This window comes from Balaenoptera borealis (assembly GCF_965194805.1).
Source record: "Balaenoptera borealis genome assembly, chromosome: 3".
NCBI lineage: Eukaryota > Metazoa > Chordata > Mammalia > Artiodactyla > Balaenopteridae > Balaenoptera > Balaenoptera borealis.
In genome coordinates, this window is record NC_138866.1 from 37643405 (window position 1) to 37669415 (window position 26011).

At 38.9% G+C, this 26011-nt stretch overlaps 1 protein-coding gene across 4 annotated transcripts in view; it reads left to right on the forward strand.

Moving 5' to 3' along the window:
• Window positions 1–26011, forward strand: part of PPP2R5E (protein phosphatase 2 regulatory subunit B'epsilon) — a 147651-nt gene that overhangs the window by 115511 nt on the left and 6129 nt on the right. For all 4 annotated transcript variants that reach the window (XR_014242974.1, XM_082386612.1, XM_082386614.1 and 1 more), the window contains 8 exons: window positions 11115–11245; window positions 11408–11467; window positions 12458–12566; window positions 14016–14069; window positions 14172–14222; window positions 15956–16075; window positions 20352–20479; window positions 22603–22704. Coding sequence is in view for 3 of the 4 variants with exons in the window: in XM_082386612.1 (XP_082242738.1) it covers window positions 11115–11245; window positions 11408–11467; window positions 12458–12566; window positions 14016–14069; window positions 14172–14222; window positions 15956–16075; window positions 20352–20479; window positions 22603–22704 (755 nt within the window). In the remaining variant the exon portion in view is untranslated. The remainder of the gene's footprint in view (window positions 1–11114; window positions 11246–11407; window positions 11468–12457; window positions 12567–14015; window positions 14070–14171; window positions 14223–15955; window positions 16076–20351; window positions 20480–22602; window positions 22705–26011) is intronic.

Below are 26011 nucleotides of genomic sequence, written 5' to 3' on the forward strand. Positions count from 1 at the left end.
AATGCCAGAATTCCCTGGCTTTCCAGTGGTTAGGACTCTGCACTCTCACTGCCAAGGGCCCGAGTTTGACCCCTGGTCAGGGAACTAAGATCCCTCAAGCTGCGGGCACGGCCAAAAAGAATAATAATAATAAATGAAAAGAAAAAGAAATAAAAAGGAACGCCATTTGTCTGCCACGGGGCATTAGTGAACTTCTGGCGGCTACTGTTGGTTTACTGGTAATGTTGCCCTAAGTACTTGCAAATCATGGCATTGATCATCTGTCCCCAAGTTTTGTGAGAGACAAGTAATAAAGTGTAAATAGTGAAGCTCATCTACTTATGCTTTATGTTTTCAGTCCCTGCCTCATTTTTTCAACTTTTTTGCCTTCTTTATCTTCCCTCTGCTGGATCTGTTGATGAACTCAGCCTTTAGACCAGGGCTCACCTCAGCGCCTGCATCAGTTATGAAGGAGTCAGTCAGGGTATTGGTGGAATTAATGTCACCACTGAGTGGTACTTGAATGTAATCATGTGACTAACCAGTGCACTAATTTTCATGTTGGGGATAAGCTCTGGTTGCCTATCAGCTGCCATCTTCCAAATTACCCTGTTCATTCATGTTCGTAACCTGTAAAGTTGGCCTCCTATTCCTTTTCCTTCCCTAAGTTTGCCCCAACACCTTCTAGGAGTGGAGACTCAATCCCCTGCCTGCTTCTCCTAAGCTTCCTTCCTCAAGAGCTTTGGTCCCAACTTGAGACCTGATGGCAATGGGTGAGCCTTTTGGAGCTTGAGCGTTATTGCTGAGATTCTATTCTGTTATCCCCCATCCCACCCTACCGTCCTCTTCCTCTGACCACCATGCCTTAACTGTCCTTGAGCTGGCAGGTCCTTCGTATGTCTGTACCGCCTAGTCAGCTCATTCATTTTGCACACCCTCAGTTTTCCCTCTTTTTTCTCTACCCCATGGACTCCCAGGGTGCTACCTGGTCCTAGCCTGGTTTTCTTGTGCCATGGGAACCCTCATACTTTTCCCTTTTGCAAATCAGGATGACATTCACCTTATTCCTTTTCTTTGAGCAGATTTCTTATTCTCTGTGGATTCTCAAAGATCTCAAAAAGAGTTTTCAACTCAGAACTCTTTTATTTAGTAAGACATAATTTATTCTAGCCACAAGATTTACACTTACTTTCTGTAGCAGCTAGCTGTATTCTTTACAGTCTGTTCTGACTCTGATTCCTGCATCCCCAAAAGCAAAATAAGAATTGGGCTATTTTAACAGGATGTAGTGGAGAGAAACTTAGAAGGCTCTGGATTGGAATCCTTACTCCCCTATGTACTGTAAGTATATTTTAGGAGCTAAGAATATGAGCTGTGGGATAAGAAGAAACTGCATTCAAACCCTGGCTTTTCTGCTTACTTGCAATGTGACTTTCAGCAAGTTAATACACGTGCTACCAAGCACGAGTTTCCTCATTCATGACAGGTAGATAACAGAATAAGTGAGATACTGTTCAATAAAATAAGATATACCCCCAAACTGACAACTGTTAAATCTTCTTAATTGAATTGGCACTATGGATACAAACACAGGCTCCCTACCTTCAGTCTTAAACAGGTACTGAAAACTTGGGCAGATAATTGACTATTTTGAGCCTCAGTGTTTTCTTCTGTAAAATGACAATAACAGTCGTCTTTCTTACAAGTTACAAAAAAATAGGCTGTTATGATAAAATAATATGACTTGTATAAATGTCTGCTGGTAGCATATATGGGGCCTAATAGTTGCTCATTAAATATCAATTCCTCTTTTCACATCCTCATATTATATTACCTGTCCACATTGGTAGGATGTCTTATTTTTCTTGATTCCAATATTAGTTTTAAAACTTCTACCTTTTGAAACAAAATTTTAAAATTTATGTGAAACTTACAATAAAAATTTTGCAAAGAAGGCTTGAATAAATACAGAAATGTAACATAATCCTAGGTGGGAAGACTTGCCATCATAAAAATGCCCATAGACTCTCCAAATTAATCTGTACATTTAGTGCAATTCTAATTAAAATTTCAGTAGTTTCTCTATTTGAAAATTTCAGAGTTCATGAAATAAAAAGTTTTTGAAAAAGAAAACTAGTGATACTTAGACATTAAAACATACTGTAAAGGTACATTAATTAAAACAGCATGGTATGGGTACAGGAGACTGCAACATAGTAGAGGCTTGGGTGGAAAAGACCCTTTTTAGTATGCTATAAAACTCATAAAAAATATATGAATAAATAGATAAGATAGATACCTACCTACATACATATATATTAAATTGGTATAATGCTCTGAAGAGGAGATCTGATAGAATTCTATTGACTCAGATTGTGACTGAGCAATTCCATGAGAAGTAGATGTGTACACCAAGCAATATGTACAAGGATATTGAATGTTTCATTGTTAATGATTATTAGAAAATTGGAAACAATTTAAAAGTTCTTCAGTAGGGGTTGGTTGAATAAACTGTGGACATTCATTTAATGAAATATTCATCAGTCTATAAAAGGAATGAGATAGAGCTACACATGATGTGTTTTTAAGTGAAACATGCACATTATGGAACAGTATGATATTTTGAACCTGAGTCTGTTATTTTAGGGAAAAGGAATGTTTGTCTCTGCACTAAAAATTTTGGACGGAGATACACCACGTTTTTATTAATTGTGTGGTAGGGTGTAAGATTATGTGTGATGATCTTTACTTTCTAATTTCTATTTTTTGCACTTAAAAAATAGTGAACATGTATGTTATAATCAATAAGAATAGTCAAAATATTTCAATTACAGCTACATTATCATTTTGTTGCCTTGCATTTTTTTGTAAAACTCAGCTGATTCTGTGCATTAATCTTCCTAAGACTATTTTTTATAAGACTATGCCATTCTTTTATACTTAACATTTCTTTGTATTTCCTTCCTTTTATCATTTGTGCATGTCCTTTTAAAGTCTGAAGCTCGGTGGCAAGCTTCCTGTGTTGCCTCAAGGGCCTCTTTCAATACCTCTCGTTTTAATTCCTCAGCAGGAAGCAATATAGATTAGTGGTTAAGTGTATAGACTGGTTTGGATTCAGACTCTACCATTTTTTAGTGCATGACCTTGGGCAAGTTATATAACTGCTGTATGCCTCAGTTTCCTCTTCTGGAAAGTAGATGCAAAATATCCATTATATGATAGTAATTATGTTGTAAGGTTCTTGTGCAGATTTAATAAGTGTATACATATGTAAACACTAAGAACAATTCCTGATGATAGTAACTGTTCAGTAAATGTTACACTGCTGCTGTCACTACTATTTTTATTAGGATCAGTTCTTGTTTTTAAAACTTTCTTTACCATTATTTTCTAGAACAGCCTCAATCCAGGAAGTTACATGATGTTAGTCTGTCATGTCTTACCTAGCATGTTATTAATTTTTTGAAATTTAACTTTTACCATTCTAAAAAATCAAAAAGCCCTTTGGACTCTGCTTATATGGTTCTTCGTGGGCTGTTGGGATTTTTAAAGATGTTAAATGTGGTCTCTTGTCCTTGAATTCTCATCAGTTCCACTTCACCAACTGATTTCTTCCAATCAGTGTTAGAAGTAAATGTTTACTTAGTGCCAGGAGCATGTACTTTTTAGTGTGTAAGAACCAGGGAAAGCACATTCAAATCTTTACAGAGGCCAGACAAGTGATACATAATGAAGTAGTCTGGGTGTAACAGAAAGGAGTTGATGGAAACAGTGGTGACCTAGAGAGCTCGGACCCTGCTGCCAATCTGTTTCTGTTAACTGTTGGCTGATTGCTAAGTGGGCCAAGTGTTGCTAGATTCTTCTGATTTTTTAAGAGAACCTGGAAATCTAGATTTTTGTATGGGCCAGTCAAAATCGTCAGTGACTTGTACCTTTGAAGGGTTTGCTCTTTTTTATTTCAGAATGGACTAGTTTGTTTAAATTTCGTAGTAATTTTTGTTAAATCTAGATTTACATAACCTTTAGCATTTCTTATGTACTTAATCTAAGTCTTTACATAAGGAAGCTGTCAGAGACTTATCAAAGATAGTCGATTGATTAAATAGTGCCCTTGTGTCCATGGTAATGTTGTTGATTTTAGACTTAGGTAACTCAGCTATAAGTGTGTTGGCTTGCCTAGGCTTTGGAAACAACCTTGTCTATTCCCAGTAAAGATAATTTTCATCTGCATTAGGGTGGTTGGGAAAATGGTTTCTTTATGACACTTCCCTCCCCCAAGACCAAAAATGAATTGCCAAACCTTGAATTATGTCAATGGGTGAATTGTCGTAGTAAGAGTTTAGTAGCATATCTCTAAAGACTGCTTTCAACCATTCTGCAAGTCTGAAAAGTAGTCAGTGGTTGCTAAGAGATGTACTGTTCAAGTATCTCCATAAACATATGTACTGCTGGAGATAGCTAGTTAGTAATTTGTACTTCACATTTGCGGTTATATTTAGCTGAAAGGTACTGTAATTATCATGCAAATTATGCAAGTCATCCAGCCTGTCCTTAAAAGTGACCTTTTGTTATTGTGTTTTAAAAACTGAAGACAAATTGGACATGACACAAAACCAACCCGTGAAAAAATGTTAGGTTCTTAACTGAAATAAAATTCACGAGGCCTTGAATCTCAGCTCTAATACAAAGAACTATTTTCCAAACAAGTTCCTTGAATATGTCAAAATGCTTACATTTCTCTCTCAGAGTCTATAGCAGATAAAACTTTAGAGAGTTTATTTCTACCAGGAATTTTATCAGATAGCCATTACCAGTTAACAATAAATCACCCCATCCCATCCTGTCCAACCTATAACTCAGAAACCTTAAAAAAGGTCTGTACTGCTCTGACTTCTGCATCCAGAGCCAGCTTGGTAGGCAAGCAACTTGTGCAGGGGCGGAGGGCCCTGTGCTTAGAAGGACCTTGTTCATAGTTTAATGCTTTGCTGTTGCTGTCTTGAAATTCTTAGTACTTTTTGAACAAGGAGCAGTACGTTTTCGTTTTGCGCTGGGCCCACAAATTATGTAGCTAGTCCCTGCCTGTATCCCACTAAGTGCATCATTATGTACCATAGCAACTCTTTCTTGAAATGCTGACCGAATTGGTTGTCTTAAAATTTTAAATCGCAGGGTTTTCTTGAATCAGTTGGAATAAATGCTTGAAGGAGAATAGAATGGACTTCTCTACTTTGTAGGAAAAATGCTGAAATTAGGAGAGAAATAAAAGCTTGTGACTTGGCAGAGTTGTTCACGTTTGTATGACTGACACCTTTGAAATTTTTATACTGCGTTATAGGGGTCCTGAAGTCAGAATTGCTAGAAGCTTATAATGTGCAACCGTTTGATCCCGTGTCCATGCTGTGCTTGCTCAGTGGTTGCCCATAGGTCAGTTCATTTCATATGCTGGTCCTCTTGAGTTGTTACAATTCACGGGAGTCAGGCTGCCGCTGGCTCTTCTTTCTTGGTTCTGGGCTATTTTCTCCAGGTGCTTTATTACTTGATCGAGGTGAAGGTATTAGGAAGATATTTTCTTTTTCACCTAGCAGAGTAGCTTAAGTGAAAAACAAAGCCAGACATGTAGAGATCTGATTTTAGTTTGGTTTAAAACATTGAGAATACTAATTTCATTGATTATTTACTCTTTCTTTACATGAAGTAGCGCTGGGCAGTTGCTTCTTTATGTAGAGGAGGATAATGGGGTTTTTGTTTCAAGTCTTTTGCTCATACGGTTTATAAAGAAAAATAGCAAGCCCTGCCTGATCCTTCCCCAACCCAGAGTCTCATTCCCTATAGGTAACCACATTCAAATCTTCTAGCTGTTTCCTCATATGTATCTCCATACTTCTAAATAGCACTCTTACTGCCATTTGTTGATTTTTTTCATCTGTTCCTACTATAAGCCATTACATGTCTCCCTCTATATCTCCCTCCTTTACGTCTTTCCAATGCAGTTATGGCACAATATTTAATTCAATCAAATTGTAGTGTTTGCATTAGTATGACTGTGTATATGTTGTTCAGAGCCAAGGCACACATTATGCTATAATTACATTTCTTTTCTTGTAGGGCTTTTTTTTTTTAACCCCTAGAATTAGTAGTTGCCTTATTTTTCACTTGCTTGCTTTCTTATGTAGTCGTCATTAGTTCATCCCTTAGTTCTCTGAGAGCACCATACAACTCTTCCCAGTCTGGCCCACGCTGATAACTAGTCTTTTTTCTTTTCTCTTGGAGGCCTTTTTTCTGGAGCTCCAGTCATCCTGCTCTAGTTGGTACTGGTTGCTTTCTCTAGGCTGTATCTGCAGTGGCCATCCTGGGATTTACCTTTTCTGGACTATGTCTTTATTTCCTTGGTTTCCTCTCTTTCGTTTTGGTGGGATACATACTCTAAATGCTTCCTAAGAAAGCATGAATGGGATGTAAATTTTTTGAGCCCTGCTTCTCTGAAAATGGCTTTATTCTACCCACATACTTGATTGATGTTTTGGCTAGGTTTGCATTTCTAGGTTGGAGCCCATCCTCCCTCAGCAGTTTTAAGGAATTGCTCTATTGTCTTCTAGCTTTCAGTGTTGGTGTTGAGAAGGCCTGTGCCAGCTGAATTCCTTATCCTTTATAGTGACCTGTTTTTTCTGTAAGCTTTTGTGATCTACTCTTTGTCCACAATGTCCGGAAACTTCAAAGTGTTGTGCTTTGTTGTGAGTCTTTGTTCATTTATTGTGCAGAGGACATAATGGCCCTCATCTATATTGAAACTCATGTACTCATGTCCTTTTTTCCTGGAAAATTACATTGAATTATTTCTCAGATAATTTCCTTCTCTTTATTTTCTCTGTTTTTCTGTCTCTGTACCCATTTAAAATGTTAGTCATGTGTTGGACCTTTTGAATTGATCCTTTAGTTTTCTTATCTTCTTTCTTCTGTTACAATCTTCATCGTTTGGTTATACTTTCAGTGTAGATTTGCTCATTTTAATGCGCCAGTCCTTCTGAAACTTTTATTTCTGTTACATCTTGAATTTCCAAAAGCTCTATTTTATTTTCTGAATATTCATCTGTAATAGCATTCTGATTTTGTTTCAAGTATCTAGTAGATTCATTTATTTCTGGGGATGTTATAGGTTCTTTTTTTGCAGTTTTTTTCTGCTCCTTGCAGTATGGCTGTTACCTCTGAGTTCTTTATGATTGTTTGTTTTGGTCTCTATTTTTTATGTTAGAGTGTTTGGTGATCTTTGACAATATTCATAGTTATACGTTAGTCCAAAAAAAGCCTCCTAGAACCTGTGTCTGTGAGTGTGAGTGTGTGTGTGTGTGAGTGTGAGTGTGTGTGTGTGTGTGAGTATTAGTATATGTGTGTGTGTATGTGTGTGTGTACGCATAAGTGGGAGATACTTGGCACATTAGGCAGAGGCCTTGCCATTTCATTGAGAAACCTTCAAATATTAGTGTATCTGCAGGTGTTTTCCTCTTGAGGCTGTCAATTTCCCCAAAAAGGGACCGTCTAATCTCCTGCCTCAGTCAGAATTGAGAGCTTAGTCAGGGAAGGGCCTGGCAAAGGTCATGTTCTTCAGCATGCAGAATTTTATTAAATCCCATTATTTTCAATAACTGTTTTACTTTAGCTATATCTGATGTCCCCAAGACTAGAGACTTACTTATTTATTCCCTCCAGACCTTGATTTTAGATCTTCAGGTACACTGCATGGGACAGAGGATCTGGGAGGTCTTGTTACTCTTTCTCCAAGCTTTCAACCAGTTCTCCTGTTTCTAGCTCTTCACACCCTTGACATCAAATATATCTGGTACCTTCAGTTCTTATGCCTGTTAAGGGTTCTCTGGTGTGAATTGGCTTGCTTCTTCTTGGCGTCCCTCCCTGCTGGCAGAATTGAAAAACATTTAGCAGAGTGGAGAAAGAGGAAACCTAAGATAGTTACCCCTTGCCATCTACTTTCCATCTTTGAGAGATGTGCGTCTAATCTGCTCTCCAATCCTTTCTGCCCCATGGATTTCTTCCATTTTTATTCTTTTTACTCTCACTTCAGGGAGTGTTCAAGAGGAGAGAGGTTCAATCCCCCAAGTCTAACTGAAAGACCCTAACTACCTTTTTCATTTTGCCCTTTTAATTTCACTGTAGATTTATTATGAGGTTCAGGGGAGGTTCTTTGGCTAAATCACTAGGCAGTTCACCTCTGTCTGTTAGCTTCAGGAAGGCCGATTTTGTAAACTAGGAGACAGCATGTTGACAGGTCTGTCTTTGCTCTGTAATCACCCTGGAAACTCTCCAGCTTCACTTCTTTGACAACAAGTTGCCTGTTACATTGTAGGGAGCATAGTCTACCTAGGCATTTACAGATACTGGATTATATTTTTCATTGCTTTTTTTTTATGGGGAGTGTTTGAAGTGTATCTATGACTAAGCACACAAATATTACTTTGTTTTGGAAATTAGAGCTCATCCCACTCTCTCCTCTTTTTGGGCCTGTGCACTGTTCTACCTTTTCTTTTGTCTCATACATCATGAAATCATCAAGAGTGTGTTCTGTAGAGCAGCAGAAAAGTAGTTTATGTACTGCAATTCATCTTTCTCAAAGAACATAGAATATATAATATTTGTGGCTTTAAAACTCATTCAGGTTAGGTGCCTGGTAATACATTTTCTTTGAGGGCCTAATGGAAACATTAGTTAAATAATTTTTGTTTAATTATTATGTGTTCATTAAACTCTTAAAGATTAACAGTACATAAGCATGGTTGATTCAAGTTTTGCTTAAAGTACACCCCCTCAAACCTTCTCCTACGTTAGTTGCAAATTACTCATTAAGCCCTTTTACAACACTTGAAAATAGAAACCAACTAAAAAAATAGAACTCAAAGGTTAATTATTTCTATTAACAAGGAATGGAATGAGTAGGTTAGAACTTTTCTGTCATTTTATGCAGGCATTAAGTAAAAGATACCGAGCCGGTGGGGCCTTTTTTGCCCTTAGGGTTCACATCTTTCTTTCTTAGACCGTTTCTTGTGGAAATGTGTAGTTGACTTGCTCATTGCTTTCCTGTGGACTCCAAGTTTGTTTGTGTGTGTGTGTGCACGTGTGCATGCGCGCAGCAAAGAGGACAATCCCTGGTGCGTGCAGAGATTGACTGATTGGCTGGTTGATTGATTGCATGACTAAGTAGGCAGAGAGATGGCAGGTATTTTAACCACATCTTCTGTTTAGATAGGCTGCTGGTGAAAGTATGTGTTATTGAATCTGCCGTGAACACTTCCTTCACCTCTAACTCCTAATTTCTTCATGGATGTCACTTCCCATAGGAGCCTTCCCTGATCACTCCACTTCTCCCAAATAGAGTAGATGTGTCTGCTATGTATTTATATAGTACCCTGAGCCACTTACCATGCTGCTTACTTCCCTGTATCCCTCATCGCGTTAGGCTCTGTAAAAGCAGTGTTGCTCATCATTGTCTGTAACTCTGTCTTTTGTTCAAAGAAAAGCACCAAAGTAGATGATTTATTTGATTACTGCCCACTGAGTTCTTCTGCTGTCGGTCTCAGCCTCAGTCTTAATCACCTGAAATCATGCTTTAGTCTGTCATGATAGCTTTTTTTGGTAATTAGGGTAGTCTATTCATTTGTATGCTGTCTATATGCTCTTGAAATGTTTCACTATAAAGTCAATATTAGAACTATGAGTTTTGTTTTATTGCAATGATAACGAAGGTATGAAGAACTCAGTAAAATTCAAACCAGTCTCCAAGTTTGTTCTTCAGCTAGAGGAATCTGCCCACTATTGTTTAAAAAAAAAATAGCAGCCTTATTGAGATATAATTCATATACCATAAAATTCAGCCTTTTAAAGTTTACAATTTGATGTTTTTTAATATATTCCACAGAGTTGTGTAACCATCACGGGTATATAATTGCAGAACACTTATCATTTCCCAAAGACACACCATACTCGTTAGCAGCCACTCCTCATTCTGCTTTCTGTCTCTATGGATTTGCCTATTCTGGCTATTTCATATAAATGTCATCATACAATATGTGGCCTTTTTGTGTCTGGCTTCTTTCGCTTGGCATGATGTTTGAGAGGTTCATCCATGTGGTAACATATTTTTGTACTTCATTCCTTTTTATGGCTGAATAATATTCCACTCTAAGCACACTTCACAGCAGTTGATGGGCATTTGGGTTATTTCCACTTTTTGGCTATTATGAATCATGCTGCAGTGAACATTCATGTACAAGTTTTTGTGTTGACATATGTTTTCAATTCTGATAAGATGTGATCTTATCAGGATTCAGTTATTGCCTTTAGATTACAAATGATTGGGAACTTAAAAATAATGTTATTCATGTATAACATACATACGGAAATCTTAAGTGTTTACTTCAGTGGTGAACACACCCATGTGATAAGAGCCAGGATCTAGAAAGAGAACATTGCCAGTATTGTTGGGAACTTTGATGTTTGCTTTGGTGTGGGTTATCTAAATTTACTTGAATGCTCTGGCAGAGCTGAAAGCTTAACTATATATTTGGAACATAAGCTCAGTAGATGGCTTATTGTATAGAATTGCGGTGATTGAGGTAATGGACTCTAGGGACTCAACTGCTTGGGTTCAAATCCCAGCTCTGCCACTTGAGACCATGGACAAGTTACTTAGCATCTCTGTGCCCCAATTTCCTCTTCTGAAAAATGGGAATAAGACTACCTCATAGGGAGTATTAATATAAGTAGATTGCTTAGAAAGTTGCCTGATGATCATACTAAGTGCTGTATATGTGTTACCCATTATTATGATTATTGTTATGATTGTTATTATTGTGTATATCTTCTCTAGAGTATAAGCTACCCTTGTCTGACTTATTTATCACTGTATTCCCAAAGACTAGCACTGTGCCTGGCACATAATAGATTTTCAGTCATTTTTTGAGGAAGGAAGGAAGGGAGGGAGGGAGAAAGGAAGGAAGGAAGAAAGGAAGAGAGGGAGGGAGGGAGGAGGGAAGGAAGGAAGGAAGGGATTTTAAATAATGAGTGGCAGAATTCCTAAATCCTTTTCTGAAACTGCTTTTGACAGCTACACTGTCTTTTATTTACAACAGCTTTTGGAGCTGTTTGACAGCGAAGACCCTCGGGAACGGGACTACTTAAAAACAGTCTTACACAGAATTTATGGCAAGTTTCTTGGTCTTAGAGCATTTATCCGAAAACAGATTAACAATATTTTTCTAAGGTAAGTGGAGGGTGGGGGGGAGAAGGAGAAGCAAAGTTGGTGGTTTTATAGAAGTATTAAGTAAACCTCAAATATTTGACCATAGTGTACTGACTTTTTCTCTTTTTCTTTTCTCTCCTCTCCTCCCCTCCCCATCCCCTCTTCTTTTCTCTCTCTTTTTAGGTTTGTTTATGAAACAGAACACTTCAATGGTGTAGCTGAACTGCTGGAAATATTAGGAAGGTAAGCACATTTTTATCTAATTGCTACTCTCAGGTGAATGTCGTTGTGACAGGTTCAGGTGGCACAGGGAGATGCTACCCCAAATCCCTTGCTTGTATGTACATCGGGTCTCATCTGTGCTTATAGTGTGTTTCCCAGCTGACTGTACAAGACACAGTTTTGTGTTTCCCTTGTTCCATAATTATGAATTGCTATTTTTTTGGAATGACTGAAAGAGCTAACAGTTTATTCATTATTCATCTAATTGCAGTCAGGCCAGTTACTCCAAAGCATCTTATTCTTGTCAGTTTCGTTTCTAGGCTACCTATCCTCTGCCATAATTTTTGAAAGTTAAGTTTATAATAAGTTAGAAAGATTGCCATTTTCAAAGGGTCCATGTACCCAGGTGAAGTTCTTGAACAGCTGCTGCCTGGAGTAGTGGAATGAATTGGAAAGAGACAGCTGTTGTGTGGGTTTCTACACACAAGAGAGCTAATGTAACTGGATGATGTGATTACTTAGTCTCTCCTCCTAATATGAGGAGAGAGGGAAGGTGGAGTCACACGGTTCTCTCTGGGACTTCCCATAGTTGGGCTCTTTACCCAGGGGTATTCTTGGTCTGAGCCAATTTCAGGAACGGGAAGGAATGATGTCTGGAAATGGAAAGGGTCATCAGTGAGCAAGGCAGGCGATTATTTGGGGAAGGAAAAGAGGGAAGGAAAAATAAAGAGTTGTTGATACAAAAGCTTTTGGGAACTATCCAACTAGGTGTAAGAGCTCAGGAGCCTTTGCTGGGAGATCAGAAGCAAATTTCCTTCTTTTAAATTTCCTTCCTACTTAAAGATATTCTTTAAAGCAACTAAGAAGTCTTGAATGCCACTGGGGTGGGTTTTGGGTTGTTCTGGACTCAACATAAACTGATTAAGATTTAACCTAATCTCACAAGAACAGTGTCTCAATTTAGCTTGTTGTAGTAACATTGCTAATTCATGTCTCTTTTCTTTTTCCTAGTATTATCAATGGCTTTGCTTTACCTCTTAAGGCAGAACACAAACAGTTTCTGGTGAAAGTGTTGATCCCTTTACACACTGTCAGGAGCTTATCACTCTTCCATGCCCAGGTAGAATTTTGTACAACTACTTTTGGAAGCAAAATAAAGTTTGCAAACCCAGTGTTTCGTTGATATTGTTATTTACTTAATTTACACAAATAAAACGCTTCTTAAAGTTTAAAATATTCCCCAAGGCAAATAAAAATGTGTATATATTTTCCTATGTATAGGAGTGTCATGGGAATATTTTTCAAGTGGGAGGAGCATTTGTTTAATCATATCATTTTACAGAGAGAACTTAGATACTTGCCCCAGTTCACACAATTATATACTGAACAGGTTGCATATAATAAAATGTAATGGGCTTTTCAGATTTGGACCTTTGTACATGTGTAATCATTTTGGGATGTTCTTGAATCTTTTAGCTCATCCTCATTTTGCATTAGTCTCTCCTTGCCCTTTGCCCCCTCTTCTAGTTCATTCACCATTCCTTTCTCACTTTCTATATACAAATAACACTCTCACAAGTAAACAAATCAATCAGTGTTTTCACTTACTTTTATTTTTAGCCTCCATTACTTTAAAAAGCATCCCCTGTCTAGTCCCCACTCTAATTTCCCTGCTAACACTAACTTGCATGGTAAGCATGTCACTAGGAGGTAGATAAATGATCTAGTGGCGTTTTAATTTTACCAGTTCAAACCTCTGACGCCCTCCTCCTTGCAATGGGAATGTTTTTGAGTTTGCGTAAAAATGTAACACATTTTTCAGAGTGGTGTTCCTCTTTAAATGTGAAATGCTGTGTTTCGAGGAAAAATTAGTCCATATGCTTCTAATTTAGAACACCATCAAAATGTTGTTTCGCAAGAGTGGATTTCTTGTCCAAGAATCTTTACGAGCCCTTTTGCAGATCTTGTCTCTAGTTTTTGAAATAGGATATCACACTTTACGATCATTTACAAATTCTTACCTCGATGAGTTAGCATCAGATGTAGAACTCTTCGTGTTTGTCCAGGGCTCTACCTGTGGCAGGTACAACCTTTTATCTTTCCATGAAGCTGCTTCAGTTTGCGCGTGCCATTTCATGCCACCAGCAATGTTTTTAGTAAGTGCCTGCTTCTCATGTAGGACTCTTCTGGAACCACAGTAAGACCCAATACTGTTGATGTTCCAGCAAAGAGAAAAGAAGCCCATGAGATGTAGCTCAAACTATATGTAGATGAGATACTTTCAGAATATGCTGGATGTGCTGTTTCACCTCTGCTTTTCATTAGCTGAATATTTCATGTCCCAATATTCTTTTTAAAAAAATTTCCCTGGAGCCTTGTTAGTGTCAATCTTTGGCTTGAAAAAGTAGCTTCATATTTTGCTTTATATATACTTTATTTTAAAAATGAATTGAATGTCAAGTTATTAAAACCAGACTCTGGAAACTTTTTAGGGCTTTTTAATAATACATCTTTGAGCCCTGAGTATATAGAATTTCCAATTTTGTCTTTTGTCTGTTTCTTTCTCCAGCTGGCATATTGCATAGTACAGTTTCTGGAGAAAGATCCTTCACTCACAGAACCAGTAAGTATTTTTTCCATAATTTCAAAAAACTTCAGAAAGACCACTTTTCATGGCGTATATAAGAAAATTAACTGCAATTTGTTTTTCTCCTTTTCATTTTAGGTTATTAGGGGATTAATGAAATTTTGGCCCAAAACATGTAGTCAAAAAGAGGTAAGTGTTCAATGTCAGTGTGTTAATAGCTTACTCGAGCACTGAGATAATAAGCATGTGTAAAAATGCATTATCTCCTCTAATCCTCATTGTAACTCAGCAAGGCAGGACTGTAAATATTCTCATTTTACTAGTTATGAAATTGCTATTTAGAGGTTAAGTAGCCTGCCTGGGTGTGCTAAGTACAGGTGATTAGGCCACAACCTGCCTCCCTGATTCCTGAACCCTGGGCTTTCACCCTGGGCTGCTCAGCCCTGGGTAAGCCCAAGGCAGACCCCAGTCATGTGTCCAACTGTCTAGCTCTGGTGATGTCCCCTTCCTAGTGACCACCTACATAATATGAAGGTTTTGCTGTCACTGTTGATAGATGCTACAGCAAGCTGCCCCAATACCTACTTTAAAGCATCATGTAGGTGGGATCTTACTATGTACAATCTTAAAATATATTACAGACCTTTAGTTTCAGCTGTTCACAGGTGGCCCTGGAAATCTCTGATCTACAATCATTTGTACTTTTGCCAAGACCTAAGTGGGCATGTGCTGTGTGAGGTTGCTGTGGAGAAAGTGAGGCTCTTAGCTTCGCGGTGAGCCTAGCTGGGCCCCAGATCTGCACCCACTTTTCTGAAAGGTTAGAAACCATATGGAAAATGGCCCAGAAACAAAAGTCAGCTGTTAGTTTTTCATTTGGAGAGTATTTTGGAAGAACTTCAGGATGTTTCTTAACAAATGGCAAGGCTCGACTCTATTTCGCTTTTAATGGAAACACCCTCCTTCTCAAATCAGCTACGATTCTCCAGAACCCTACTTTACACATTTTCAGAAAATCATCTAATTTCTTAATACCTGTTAGGTAAGATTAAACTATGCATTGCTACCCAGATGCATCTCAAGATATGAAAACGTCATTTTTCGTACTTTAATTGCAGGCTTAATTTTTTTTCTAGGCAGTTATTTCTTCATACCTAAATAGGAAAGTGGTTTTTATTTCTCTGTCAGTTTTCCATTTTATTTAAAACAAGTGACCCTACTATTGATTTGACTCCATTTTGTGATCTAAAAGCTCTGGTTTTGGAGGCAGATGGTACTGAGGTCACAAGATTCATTGTGCTCTGTAGCGAGTGAGTGCGTTCGTATGTATATGTGTGTAAGTGTGGAGATTGGGTCCGTGTGTGCTGAGGGCTTTAGAGTGGCGTGTGTGTGTGGCTGAACCTCCTCATTTGTGTCTCTCCGACTTTGTGTGTTCTGCGAACTGGTGTCTCTTAGAGGAGCGCCTAACACATAGCAGGGGCTGTAAATGTTTGGCAAATATCTGCATGTGCTGCTGCCGTGAGCTTTGTCCATTGTGCAGGAGGGCCACTTGCCCACTGTTTTAAAAATATGGAGGAGAGGAGGAGAGCCCCAAAGGGATAGTCCCATTTCCCAGGCCCCTGTGGCAGTGTGTAAGTACCCCTCATTCTGTATAATAGATGTAGCACATAGAGTATTTTTTCCAAAGTAAATAGAATCACATTTTCAGTGCCATAGGGAATTTGTTCTTAACAAGTACTCTCTGGTGAATTCCTTGTGAAATGAACATCTAACATAAGTTAAACCCTGATTTGTTTTGTTCATGTTTGGTTTTATGTATAAATTTTCATTATATTAAAACTGTGCAAAACCCTCATTAATCCTCATTGTCCATATGGATTTTTTAATCAAACACCTGACACTTTGTGTTTTGCATGTACTTCCAGGTCATGTTCCTTGGGGAGCTGGAAGAAATATTGGATGTGATTGAACCTTCACAGTTTGTTAAAATCCAAGAACCTTTGTTTAAACAAATTGCCAAGTGTGTCTCTAGCCCCCATTTTCAGGTTAGTAATAAGAGGGCATGAGCCAGAGGGGCTTATACAACACGTATTATTTTGGTAAAGTTTCATTGGTATTGAAAGAAGTGTAACGGACACTAGCTACCTGTTGTTTTTATTGGCTGTTTTTTCACACGATGACAATGCTTTTGGTAATCACCACCTTCATCTTAACACTTGCTACATGACAGCCACTGTGATGGTGCTTTCTGCCCAGTAACTTGAATTCTCAGGACCACTCTGCAAGGAGGGCATTATGATTTTTACAGATGTAAACACTGACCCTCAAAGTGGTAAAATAACATGTCTCAAGTAAAAGGGCTGAATAAGAGGTGAACTGTTAGGGCTCCTATAGTGTGTAGGAGAGAATGCTGAATAAAGCTTAAAAGAAAAAGAGAATGCTGACATTCTATACTGTGCCAGATGTTTTACATACGTTACTCCTAAACTTCAGATTATCCTCTGAGGCTTCCCCCCCCACCCCCACTTTCTAGATGAGAAAAATGAGGCTCAGAGAATGATTTGCTCAAGTTCCCCAGTTAACAGGGAGTGGGGAGTCCCATAGGCGTAGCTTCTGGTGAAAGCCCGTGCCCTTCCTGTGGCACCACTCTGCCTCCTTGTGGCCGCTCTGGGAGAACACAGGGAGGGTGAGCCTGGGCAACCCTTTTCTCGACTGGGGACATTTTAGCAGTGCTGTGGGACCCACACTGGAGAGAAGAAGGTGATCTTGGGTGAAACACGTTAGGTTTTATACTTTGGCTGTCTCACTAAAGGTCCAAGTCACAGACCTAGAGAATTGACTCTTTATATACTGCCTGTTGATTTGAAGACACTGTTCAGATTGTAGTTGGCAGCACAGAACCCCATTGCTAACATGGGGGACTTGATGGTGGACTTTTCTCTGAGCTGTCATTATCCTGCATAGTTAGAGACACTGGCTGTAGTTGTTGTTTTAATTTTTGACCTAAAGACATCTTAGTATGTCAAGTCAGTGATCTTATGACAACCTTGCAATTGTACCACAAAGCCAAAACAAACAAACAAAAAAAGAGTAGAAACCATTACATGAACCATTACCTTCAGATGATATGACACGTCTAGATTTTTTTAAAAATGCGGGACACTATGTAGATGTTTTACATGTTACACATGGCCTGTGGTGCTCAAATATCTGGATTGTTTACCTTATTTTTCAGTTTGTATCATGTGTTTGTGGTAATGGAGGGCAAAGAGCAGGACTCTCTTTTCAGATGAGAACCACCAGGGAGCCTTAAATGAAGCTTAGAAAGGAGACAGAGTGTCGTAATTAGCTAGGGCTGTGTCTTAGGGCTACTCTAACGAAATACCACAGACTCTGGTGGCTTATAAACAACAGAAATTTTTTCTCACAGTCCTGGAGGCTGGCAGTCTGAAATCAGGGTGGCAACACAGTTGGGTGAGGGCTCTCTTCTGGGTCACAGACTTCTCGCTGTATCCTCACATGGTGGAAGGGGCTAGGGAGCTCTTGGGAGCCTCTTTTAAAAGGCACCAATCTCATCATCTTTGGAGGTTAGGGTCTCAACATAGGAGTTTTGGGGGAACACAGACATTTAGACTGCAGCAGGCTTCCATAACAAAACACCCCACACTGTGTGGCCTAAACAACAGGAATTGATTTCTCATAGTTCTGTAGGCTGGAAGTCTGAGATCCGAGTGCCAGCGTGGTATGCTTCTGTGAGGGCTCTTTCTGGCTTGCACATCTTCTCACTGTGTCCTCACATGGCCTTTCCCTCCTGCATGCTTCAGGAAAGAGAAGGAAATCTCTCTCTTCCTCTCCGTATAAGGCCACCAAGCCTATCGTATTAGGGCCCCACCCATATGACCTCATTTAACCTTAATTAACTCCTATCTCCAAATGCACTCACACTAGGGGTTAGGGCTTCAGCATTTGGATTTCCTGCAGGAGGGGGAGACGGGGATGGAGGTAGGGGGGTTGGGGACACAATTCAGTCCATAGCAGAAGGAAAAAGAATTTTAAATTCCTTGACAGAAGCAAAACTGAGAACAAAAGAAAGAAGGAGAGTAAAGAAGTTCTTTGTTCATTCATTGAGTGTTCATTGGTTCATCCAGCAAACATTTATCGAGTGTCACTCTGTGTAGTCAGATGCCGCTCACTACTTGCCCAGGTGTGGCACTGGGGTTAGAAGGCTCTGAGCTAGAGACACTGCACTGTGTGTGTGCGGGAGGACAGTGGGTCCCAGGAAAGTAGTGGTTCTGTCCTGCTGTCAGACATGCTAATTTTCACTTTGCATAAACAGTACCTTTCCTCTTTAAAGGGCTTTGCTGGATACTGACTTTCTTTCTGTAAGTGATTTTACATATTGATAAATAGATACATAGAATTTAGGATACTTATTAGCATTAAGTAGCAGGTAAATACTAGACTCCTAGTTGGATACAGGAGAAGCCTAGGTCTCTCTTCCTTTACCAGCATCCCCTTGTGGCCTCTTTAGCAGTTTCTCCTGTGGGCTGTTTTCAGAGCAGCCTCATCCCTGTTCCTTCTCTTCGCCCCGCCCTTCCCTTGCCTTGTGCTCTGCCTGCCTCAGCCACACGTGTGCTTCGTGTTTCGAGACACGTTGTCCATGTTGGTGCCTCTGCCCCCCTTTCCTGTAATTCCTTTGGCCTGGAATGCCCTTTGCTTCTTTCCTTCATCCTTCAAAGCCCAGCTTAGACGCTATGGCCTACGGTACACTTCTGCCACTCTTCCTCTCCCCTGAGTCATCTGGATTGCTCTTTCTGCTCTTTCCTCTGGCACTTTATTTCTAGATCTGATACGGCATCTATCACAGTTCATGTTGGATTGGGGATCGTGGAACCCCCTTTCCCTACCAGCACACGAGCTCCATAGGGATAATGGAGTGAAGAGGTGAAGCAGGGACTTAGGGGTCTGTCACTTGCTAGCCATGTGACCTTGAGGCTATGGCTTATCTCCTCTGAGCCTCAGTTTCCTCATTTGCAAAATAGAAATAATGGTATCTACTCTGTGTGTTGGTTGTGAGGATTAAATGAGAAAATATGTAAGTGAAACACTTACCACAGTGCCTGGCATATAGTAAACATTCAATATTTGTGAATTATTTTCTTTGTACTCTCAGTGTCTAGTGCCTTATGAGACCCAGGATTTTTTTGTGAACCAAATTGAATAATGTAAATGGAAAGGTTCTAATTTCTCAGAGTCTATTGGTGGGCACAGGTTGTACCATTTTATTAAATTAAATGATTACATTTAAGTTAAATTTATTTAATTAAAACATAATTTCTTAATCTGTATGAATAAAAGAAGCCACTCTTTTTTCCCTTTCCCCATATAACTACTCTTTTTAGAGGCTTTTAGATTTTTTTTTTTGATACTTTGGTTTATTGGAATTATTATTGTTATTTTAGATTACTTTTTAGATTTTTTTTTTGAGGCCTTCCTCTGAATTCAGAGAGTCAGTTGATAAATGTGGCAGTCAGAAAAGAGGGGTCTGAGATAGCAAGCGAATGTACGTACAGCCAGTATCCCTGAGTCCTAAACTGAGTGACTTCCTCCTGGCTTACCCAGTTCAAAGGAAGGGACCAGAAATGAACTCTGGAAAGAGTCTGGGCACTAGACTCACATCCCAGTTTATCATTGACTAGCAGTGTGACTGTGGCCAGGTTCCCGTTCTCTCTGACCCTCAGTGCCCTCTTCTGTACAGTGGTTCCCACTCCTTGCATGGTGGTAAGGATGACACATTCTGCCTGCAGGGTGGGCACAGTGCCTGGCCATAGGAGGTGCTTAGCAAATGCGCCTGCTCTGCAGGGATGGGCAGCTGGGTTTTCTTCAGCAGCTACTGACTGAAGGCCAGCCACGCGCTGCGCCTTGTGGTTGATCTACAGTGTGCGGGATGAAAGAGGTGAGCCAGGAAGGGGATTAAAGTGATGGGGAAAACAGTGTAGCATATAGAAGTAGGGTGAGGGTGTCTGGAGCTTGCGAGCTGTGTAGGGAAAATGTGGAATCAGATGAAATGGGCATTGTTAAAGGAGAATATAAATAAGTAGGTAGGAAAACTTCTTTTTCTTCCCCAAATTGATGAACCACTTTGGAACTTTCTGAAAGATTTTAAACCCCCAAAAATGTAAAGTGTGATTAATATTTAATTTTATACTTGATTGAATGATATTAAGATAGTCTTAAAATACTTTTGTTTAAAGAGATTATAATTTTGTTTTATCTTTGTCTTTCTCTCTCTCTTAACATTTTATTTTTATTTTCTCAAAGGTGGCGGAAAGGGCACTCTATTATTGGAATAATGAATACATCATGAGTTTGATAGAAGAAAACTCTAATGTCATCCTTCCCATCATGTTTTCCAGTCTTTATAGGATTTCAAAAGAACATTGGAATCCGTAGGTTTTCACAGTTTTCCCCCTCTGTCCCTCCCTCCTCCCCTTCCTTCCTTCCTTCCTTCCTTGCTTCCTTCCTTCTTCCCTCCCCCCACCCTCCATCCCTTCTTCCCTCTTTCTCTCTCTCCCCCTCCTTTGGCCTCTCTTCCTCCCTCCTTCTCTTTTGCTTATTAATAAAATGTCTTGTATGTATGCTATGTGTCAGATGTTGTGCTTGATGCTGAAGATAGATATGTGAAAAGATAAAATCCCTACAATTTAGACATTCACTGACTGGTTGGGGAGACCCACAAATAAACAGATATTTTATAAAACAGTGTTTTAAGTGCCGTTATATTCAGATATCTGTTTACTTGAGGGCTTCTTGACCTGTCTGTGAATGTAGCAGAGGTATTTTGGGGATGCTCTGGGTCAAGAGGAGAAGTTTGTGGATATTGATAGGGTGATGATGCTCAAACGGAACCTTAAAAGAATTTGGCAGGTGGATGGGATGGAGAAGTCCATTCAGATAGTGGGTCTACCCATCACAGAAAAAAGTCACAAAACGGTAAGAAGCACCTGTCATGTTCTGAGACCTGTGAATTTGGGAGGGCTGAAGCACAAGGGCTTTTGGGGAGGTTGCTGGAAGATAGGGTTAGAAAGTGGAGTGGTGCCCACGTGAGTCTTCACCAAGTGGATGATAAGGAAACACTAAAGAGTTGTAAGAAGGGAAGTGCTCTGAACTGATTTGCATTTTAACAAGATCCATTTCTTAAAAACCAGTTCAGTCACTATATGGGTTCTCTAGGGGGAGAAACATTTTAAAATGTTCAAAGAGGATTTTATCATCTAGTCTTATGGAAGTTAAAGCATTCTGTATTTGAAGAGCTTTACATATTTCTCTGTGGAATAGAAAGAAAATTTAATGTGGCATTAAAAATTAGAGATAATTTAGTATATTCGTAGTATGTTTGTCTAAAAGTTTTACATACAGCTATAAAATACCATATTTCTTACTTTTCACATTTGTCAAATTTTATGACTAAAACTTATAAAAATAAAGAGCTAGCAGACAAATCTCATTATGTAGATAGCCTCTGGAGAACCTAGAGAGTGCTTCCAGCAAGTGTCTGTAACTGCTCAGTAGATTGTATTTGGCTCTTCTCCATCACTGCCCATCCTATTTGAGAAGGTCGTTCCCCATAAGTTTCCCTTTTAATGGACACAGGGCAGAAGCAACACAGCAAGTCCACTTTCTTATGAATGTTTTAGAAACATCAAACCCAGGGTTTATTATATGGCCTAACTTTTACCAATGCCTTTTTCAGTGGTATTCGAAACACATTAAAGGGAAGTAATGTCGTGTAGTTTTGCAAAGGGCAATGTTATTTAGACTCTAGTCTGAAGATACCAAGCCCGTCATGGCAGAGTCCTCACATTGCCAAGAGCTTATTCTTCCACTGGATAAGCATAGGCAGCCGTTTGGCTCTTTAGCTGTTTAGTATTCCACAGCTAGTAGCAGCCATCACCAGCTTGCCAGTTACCTTACCAGCCTGTGTATTGGGTCAGCAAGGGGACTAAGGAGTGGATGGACTGATGCAAATCCCAACTAGAGACATAACTCGTAGTAAACTGCCCAGCTTACAGAGGCTTGGTATCATCTTTGAATATGAATTATAGATATATAAAATTTGTTACCATGGGAACAGCCTTTGATTTTGATGAATTATGTATATTATCACTTTAAAAATAAAATTCTATGCAAATTCAGGTCTCAAAGGTTGGTCCTACCACAGGTGCTCATTTTTAGGGTGAAGTTGCTTTATTTTTATGCTTGCCTTTTTATTAAATGAAATTAACAAGTGCCCACAGGCAAGTCTATTCTGGGTGCCCATAATTAGGAGGGCAAAATTAGATTTTGTTTTTCTAATCCTGCCAACCCCTCAGAAAGATATCTTACCTAAAGAATGTAGCTCTCTTGATGTGGAAGTGAATTGTAGGTCATTTCTAGTTGTTCCAACTAAAAAGGGATGGAGACTATGCAGTGTGAGGCGCTCGTTCAGGTAAAGGCTGTACACCTGCTTTCTTCATTCAGCATCCCATTATGTGGGACTAACCAATACATTCCCTCCTCTCTGTGCTTCCAGGGCTATCGTGGCGTTAGTGTACAATGTGTTGAAGGCGTTTATGGAAATGAACAGCACCATGTTTGATGAGCTGACAGCCACATACAAGTCAGATCGTCAGCGGTAACTTTTTAAAGCTTTTTTGTCAGCCGTGCATAATACTGTTGAGTTCTTTTTTTGGCTCTTTGCTGAAGTTGCCTAATTGTACCTGAAATCCTAAGCAGCAAATTTTATTTATTTCCATATTCATTTTCGCATGCTCATTAGCTGCGACTTTATTAGTCTGCCACTGGGTAACAAAGTGTCATTTTGAAAAAGGCTGCTTTCCTTCTTCCCTTCCATAATGTTTCTCTTCTGCCTCAGGGTTAAGAGCCTGGCACATAACTGGTATTTCAGGTCCACTTAAGGGGACCATCAGGTAGTTTGCCACCTGGAGTCGCTCCCATTCTGAACTAGAATGGGGCTGATTTGTACTTCACTCCAGCAGCAGGAAAGATGAGGCACCGTTTTTGTTTAGCTCTTTGGCCCAGAACTTACTTTCTATACTAGAAGCCAACAAACTCCTTACGATTTAGAGAGCAGTGAAAAGAACAAGGAGGTAAAGTGTATTATACAAATCTTGAAATGTTTAAGATCAAAGGGGAGCAGAAACCAGTTGAACTCTTTATAGTAAATGCTCTGGTTTAGTAGGCCTTCCTTGAGTTCGTTTACATGATTCTTCAATTTTGTTATTTCTTGTTCAATGTGTTCACTTTCCAAAAGATGTTGTCTTAGTCCGTTTGGGCTGCTATGACAAAAGACCACATTATGGGTATTTTATGGGTAGCTTATAAAGAACAAAAATGTATTGCTTACAGTTCTGGAGTCTAGAAGTCCAAGAGCATGGCACCAGCATGGTTGGATGAGGGACCTCTTTCTGGTTCATAGCTGGTCTCACTATGTCTTCACATGGTGGAAGGGACGAGGGATCTCTGTGGGGTCTCTTTTATAAAAGAGCACTAATCCCATCCATGAGGGCTCCACCCTCATGACCTAATCACTTCCCCAAAGCCCCACCTACTAATACCGTCACCTCTGTGGGTTAGGATTTCAGCATATGAATTTTGGGGGCACACAGATATTCAGACCCTGGTTTGATATACTTGGAGAGATTGAGGAAAGTCTGGAGAGCTTGTTAGTAGTTGAGCCTCTGGGTTGGCTTTTCTCATCCAGAAGAAAATGTCAGCTTTGTGTATATCATAAAACCACGGACCTGCAAGGATCCCAGAGTTTTCATACTCAAGACCTGGCTGAACCTCCTGAGCAAAACTTTCTGTGGTTCCCTTGCATCTTTGCCCAATTTTTAATGTGTTACTTGGATTTTAGATAAAAAGAGCAATGAAAGGAAAGGTTTGGTGGCAGGGACAAAGGACCTTCACAGTGATTTTTTTTTTTAATTACCAGGATGCAGTATAGAAAAGCGACTTAATTATGGAATATGGCAAGTGTTTAATGGTAGAGGGAAGAGACTGAGGTTTTTTATGCCACATTGAAATAAATACCAGTTATTGGATATGTTGTACCATACCTAAAGAACTTTTAATTTACTATACAGTATTTATAGTTGCTGCAAATCATTAAATTTATAGTAACCCTCCATGTTCCAAACTTAAATTAAAATCTTTAAAAAAATGTTATTTAAGTAAAGGAGATACAGGACACATTTTTATATTGTGACATACAATTAAGGAGTGCATTGTACATAATATCCTTTCTTTTATGGTAAGTAAAAACCCATTTTTATTGTCCTAGTTGAATAAGGATTAAATATGTAGAATTCCATTAAGACTATTAAAGACCTTATTTCTAAAATATTCAAATCGATTGAATTAAATTCATTCATTTCTGTTGAATTTCAGAACTGTTTTCTGATCATTTATCATTTAAACTAAATAGGCCAAACTCTTGAAAAGGATAGGAATGAACCAAGGGGACCAGGAATAGACACTATGAAGCTGATTCTGATAATCTGGTATATTAAAGCGACTTATAGTGAGTGGACTTTCTTAATGACAGAAGGGTTTTTTTAAAGCCAGGGTAATATTTTGTCAAGTGAGCAATAGAAGGTTGTACTGAATAGTTGGAAATACTGGTTTTTCCATGGATGTGGGAAGAGAAAAAGAGACTAAAGAGATTTATTTGGTATTGTTAGACAAGAAATGAAAGGAGGATTTCACTTCCGGAAGGCAAGAAGTAACTAACTGTTTCAGTTCAGATCAAAATTTTTTAAGTATTACAAATCTGAAAACAGGTGGGTGGAGTAAGTAACACTGATAGATATTGATACATATGCCAACATTAGTGCTCTGTGAAATTGAAATTGGAAGAGAGTTTGACATTATCCCTAGTATGACAACTTGGTGGAGTTTTAAATTGCCACCTACAGGGAGAGAGAAAAGTGGGAAAGAATGGGGGTGACAGAAGCTATCTCAGAAATATTTAGGATTTTTGAAGATAAAGTTGTCAGTGTAAAAGATGTATGATAACTCAGCAAGAAGTTCATCTGGAAGAAAAGGCCCACGGGATAGACGGCGATGATTGCCATGCAACTCTTGATCAAAGGCTCGTGAAATGCTTCAGTAACAAGATGAGTGTTTTAATCATGTCAGCACTTAATTTCAACTGCAGATTAGGGCAGTGAGAACCTAACATATGTTTAAGCTGTTTTTTAGTTGGATAAGGTCTCTAAGCCCTTGCTTACCATCTTCTTCCTCCTCCAAACAGGAAGATCAATATGCATTGAAACTCAGCAGGATCTGTAGAATTTACTTTTAAATCAGTGTTCTGTGATAACATTTATTTAGACCTAATATTATCCCCAGACTGTACTGAGAAACCAAAAGTGGTAATTTACCACACAGCTTGCTTTACAGTTAAGAATCTAGTATCCATAATGGTTGGAGAATTATCTAATCTTGCCCTTGTTACCCTATAAATAAAAATTTTCAGGATTAAAATTACCAAATAGGTAATTGTTTGAAAAACTATTACACTCATTGAAATTCATATTGTGCAGATTGTATTTGAGCTGGTTGGAACTAGTTGTAGTAAACAAGGCTTAAATTACCGAAATAATAATTATAAAATGATAATATTAATTACCGTATTATATAATTAAATGTTCCCTCAATACTGTAGTGGAATGAGGTTATAAAATTCCTTAGATATTTCTAGAGACATTTTGGCGGGGGGGATGAAGATTAATTTCTGTTGCTGTAGATATCAATATAACTTTAAAAAAATTGGTGACAATAAAAAATATGAGGCAATGGAATTATATACACATTTCACTTAACCTATGTGGATTTCCTTCCCTGAGTACATATTGTACTGTAGTGAAGTACAAAATTCTTACTTAAGTGAAGTTAAATTCTTACCAAGTGAAGTTGCA